The sequence below is a fragment of the Nicrophorus vespilloides genome, unplaced genomic scaffold, assembly GCF_001412225.1.
Source record: "Nicrophorus vespilloides isolate i.1.1-1 unplaced genomic scaffold, Nicve_v1.0, whole genome shotgun sequence".
NCBI lineage: Eukaryota > Metazoa > Arthropoda > Insecta > Coleoptera > Silphidae > Nicrophorus > Nicrophorus vespilloides.
The window spans coordinates 1-3,928 of record NW_017097223.1 but is presented as its reverse complement, the minus strand read 5'-3'; the positions used below and the strand labels follow the sequence as shown (position 1 = coordinate 3,928).

Below are 3,928 nucleotides of genomic sequence, written 5' to 3'. Positions count from 1 at the left end.
ATGATAATTATCATTGACTTCATTTAATTATTTCAGTAGATAAATGCATTTTTGGATCTCAGGAATTCAAAATTAACGACACCATGGACTTGATTTATAAGAAAAATGACCAACAGAAAGTTGCGCAATGTTCTTGCATTCTGCCACCTTTATTGACCTGTAGAACAGATTTTTAATAATTCGAAATAAATAATTATATTCAGAAAGTATCTTCATTATTTTGCTCTTAATACAAAGTTATATGCATTTTGTTATTACACAATTGTAATGAAATGGAATATTCCTTGTAACTCCCTCCAATTCCATCTCAGAGATCAAGTGCTAATTAAATAAGTTGTAAAAACAATGAGATTATCTCTGAATCAAACGATTCCACACAAAATACTATTGTTCGCAAGATTTTTTTTCCTTCATGCAATTAAATATAAAAATGCTTTACAAATAAGTATAAATATGTTCAGTATTCGGACAACCAGTCAGTGTTATCCGAGCTATCCAATATGAATCTTCGTCTCACCAAACTCGTTCTTTTTTGCGCCGCAATCACCATAATTCACGGTAAACCAATCCATAATAATTTGATGTTTTTAATATCTTATTTTCTAATTAAATAAATAAATATCATATAAATTTGTTAAAGCTAATTAGAAGTCAAATTTATTTTTTAGCTCAAGAAATCTGTGATCATTTGGGAACTTTGCCTTACGAAGAAATTGGTTGTACACCGACTTTGGGACCTGATGGTTGTCCAAAATCGTTTGATTGCTCTCATTACGAAGTACCAAGCGATGGTTGCATCTTCAAAGGACAAACTTATCAAAACCGCGAGTACATAAATGATACCGCTCCTTGCAATGTAGCCTGTTATTGCAACAGGGAAAATTCTTTTGGGTATAACTTTATAATTTGATAAATTAACAGAAAAAATGTAATCAATATATTTTAGTCCAGATATTGCTTGTGCTGCTATTGATTGTAACTGGAATGTTTACGATGATTGTTACCAAGTTAATGATTTGGATCTTTGTTGTCCCACCGGTCAAAAATGTCGTGAGTAAATTGTAACAAAACGTGTAATTAAAATTTAATTATTTGACTTTTTAAAGCACCTTTTGATGATTTGGCTACTTGCCAAGTCGATGGTAAAATTTACAAGGAAGGACAATATTTCCGTCCAGAAGGACAATGCCTAAGATGCGTTTGCCAGAAAGGATTTATTGGGGAATTCGTTGAGCCATTCTGTCGCCGTGTCCAATGTGACGTGGAATTGCGTTTCGCCAAGCAAATTGCTGAAGGTTGTGCTCCTGCTTACACCAGAACTGCTGATGCCCTTTGCTGCCCAATTGACTACATTTGTCGTATGTAATCTTACTTTATTATTACACCCAATTCTATTGATTCTAAATTTATTTTAGCATCAAACACGTTGAGTATCTCTGCCCTTGAAGATTCTACCGTTTCCCAAGAGAAATGCATTTACGGCCAACTCGAATTCAACATCAACGACGTCTTAAACTTGACATACAACAAATATAATCAACAGAAAGTAGCAGAATGTTCCTGTATTTTACCACCGCATTTGACATGCAGATCAGATTTTTAATTATTGTTCCTCAAATATTGAATTGAATAAATAATATGAATCAGAACTATGATTATATTTATCCAAAAATTACCATCAATAAATATTTGTAAAATAATAATTTCATATGTTTTAATCTAATTCCACTCTAAAGTAGAGTAAATGTACACAATTGTAATGAAATGGAATATTTCCTGTAACTCCTATCAAATTGTATCTCCGAGATCAAGTGCTAAATAAATAAGATGTAAAATAATGTCTCTGCATCAAAGGATTCCACAGAAAATACTATTGTTAGAATTATTATTTTTTCCTTCATGTAATTAAAAATAAATATGCTTTACGAATGAGTATAAATATGCTCAGTATTCGGGCAACGAATCAGTGTTTTCCGAGCTATCCAACATGAATATTCGCATCACCAATCTCCTGCTTTTTTGCGTCGCAATCGCTGTGATTCAAGGTGACATTTCGACAATATATTGATGTTTTTAATCACATTATCTAAATACATAAATATCATATAAATAAATTTATTTTGAAAATTTGTTAAATTTAAATTGAAGTCAATTTTATTTTTTAGCTCAAGAAATCTGTGATCATTTGGGAACTTTGCCTTACGAAGAAATTGGTTGTACTCCGACTTTGGGACCAAATGGTTGTCCAAAATCGTTTGACTGTTCTCATTACGAAGTGCCTAGCGATGGTTGTATCTTTAAAGGACAAACTTACCAAAATCGCGAGTCAATAAACGGTACTAATCCTTGTAATGTAGGCTGTTTTTGCAACGCTGAAGAATCTTTTGAGTATTACTTTATAATTAGTTAAAATAATAGTAAATTTAATCAATATATTTTAGACCCACAATTATTTGCGCTGCGATTGGTTGCCACTGGAATGTTTACAACGATTGTTATCGAGTTCATGATTTGGATCTTTGTTGCCCCACCGATCAAATCTGCCGTAAGTTAATGGCAACAAAACGTTTAACATTTAATAATTAGACTTCTTAAAGCACCTTTTGATGATTTGGGTACTTGCCAAGTCGATGGTAAAACCTACAAGGAAGGAGAATATTTCCAACCAGAAGGACAATGCTTAAATTGCGTTTGCCAGAAGGGATTTATTGGCGAATTCGTTGAGCCCTTCTGTCGCCGTGTTAATTGTGACTTGGAATTGCGTTTCGCTAAGCAGATTGCTGAAGGTTGTGCTCCTGCTTACACTAGAACTGCTGATGCCCTTTGCTGTCCAATTGACTATATTTGTCGTACGTAATCTTACTTTACTTTTACACCCAATTCCGTTGATTCTAAATATCTTTTAGCGTCAAACACGTTGAGTATCTCTGCCGTTGAAGATTCTACCGTTTCCGAAGACAAATGTATTTACGGCCAACTCGAATTCAACATCAACGACGTTTTAAACTTAACTTATAACAGATATAATCAACAGAAAGTAGCAGAATGTTCCTGTATTTTACCACCGCATTTGACATGCAGATCAGATTTTTAGTCGTTGATTCTCAAGTATTAAATAAAATAAATACTGTGATTCAGAATTTTTTTAAATATTTTTTTTATTAATTGCATTAATGCAAAATTCATCTCATCTCATCTCATTTTTCATCCAATTGCATTGTAAAGAAGAGTAAATAAAATGAAATACAATGGAAATGCAATACAATTGTCTCTACCATAAAACACTATTGTTTTAAAGTTTTTTTCCTTTTCTGTAAATAAGATTGTGTGCTTTTCGAATAAGTATAAATATACTCAGTATTCGGACGACGCGTCAGTGTTTTCCGTGCTATCCAACATGATTCTTCGCATAACCAATTTCGTTTTTTGCATTATAATCGCCGTGATTCAAGGTAAAACGTACAATTATTAACTTTTTTTTGTAGTTATTAAATATGAATTTCGTTTTGTTTATAATGATTTGTATGGATCTTTTTTTTAGGTTACGAGATTTGTGATCATTTGGGAATTTTACCGTATGAAGAAATTGGTTGTACTCCGACTTTGGGACCAACTGGTTGTCCAAAATCTTTTGACTGCTCTCATTACACCGTACCAAATGATGCTTGTATCTTCAAGGGACAAATTTATCAAGATAATGAAAACGTAAATGGTACAGCTCCTTGTAATCCAGCTTGCATTTGCAGCATTGATGAAACATTTGGGTATTTATTGTTATAATTAATTTAATAACATATAGATTTTAACTAAAATTATCTAGACCAAGTATTAATTGTGCAGTCTACGATTGCAACTGGAATGTATTCGAGAATTGTTACCAAACTTATGATTTGGATTCCTGTTGTCCTTCTGGTCAAAAGTGTCGTAA

The 3,928-nt window shown here is 32.5% G+C and overlaps 3 protein-coding genes across 3 annotated transcripts; all 3 read left to right on the top strand.

The window, feature by feature from the left end:
- The first annotated feature begins 455 nt into the window (after positions 1 to 455).
- On the top strand, positions 456 to 1,649 carry LOC108559445 (kielin/chordin-like protein). Its single transcript, XM_017916744.1, has 5 exons — positions 456 to 558; positions 669 to 891; positions 947 to 1,050; positions 1,107 to 1,358; positions 1,416 to 1,649. Exons 1-5 carry the CDS (start codon positions 501 to 503, stop codon positions 1,601 to 1,603), a joined length of 825 nt encoding a protein of 274 aa, XP_017772233.1. The 5' UTR covers positions 456 to 500; the 3' UTR covers positions 1,604 to 1,649.
- A 328-nt stretch (positions 1,650 to 1,977) lies between these two features.
- Positions 1,978 to 3,150, top strand: LOC108559444. Its single transcript, XM_017916743.1, has 5 exons — positions 1,978 to 2,045; positions 2,166 to 2,388; positions 2,442 to 2,545; positions 2,598 to 2,849; positions 2,907 to 3,150. Exons 1-5 carry the CDS (start codon positions 1,988 to 1,990, stop codon positions 3,092 to 3,094), a joined length of 825 nt encoding a protein of 274 aa, XP_017772232.1. The 5' UTR covers positions 1,978 to 1,987; the 3' UTR covers positions 3,095 to 3,150.
- A 231-nt stretch (positions 3,151 to 3,381) lies between these two features.
- LOC108559443 lies at positions 3,382 to 3,921 on the top strand (the record flags this gene model as incomplete). The annotated part of the gene is made up of 3 exons (XM_017916742.1): positions 3,382 to 3,452; positions 3,542 to 3,764; positions 3,821 to 3,921. Coding segments are annotated over exons 1-3 (379 nt in total), but the record flags the coding sequence as incomplete, so codon positions are not given.
- Between the last annotated feature and the right edge of the window lie 7 nt (positions 3,922 to 3,928).

Bases quoted from the DNA above. Each gene is read 5' to 3' on its own strand.
- LOC108559445 (XM_017916744.1), top strand. From the start codon at position 501: ATGAATCTTCGTCTCACCAAACTCGTTCTTTTTTGCGCCGCAATCACC. The intron at 892-946 runs GTATAACTTTAT...AATATATTTTAG, and splicing joins AACAGGGAAAATTCTTTTGG to TCCAGATATTGCTTGTGCTG. The intron at 1,051-1,106 runs GTGAGTAAATTG...GACTTTTTAAAG, and splicing joins TCCCACCGGTCAAAAATGTC to CACCTTTTGATGATTTGGCT.
- LOC108559444 (XM_017916743.1), top strand. From the start codon at position 1,988: ATGAATATTCGCATCACCAATCTCCTGCTTTTTTGCGTCGCAATCGCT. The intron at 2,046-2,165 runs GTGACATTTCGA...TTTATTTTTTAG, and splicing joins CGCAATCGCTGTGATTCAAG to CTCAAGAAATCTGTGATCAT. The intron at 2,546-2,597 runs GTAAGTTAATGG...GACTTCTTAAAG, and splicing joins CCCCACCGATCAAATCTGCC to CACCTTTTGATGATTTGGGT.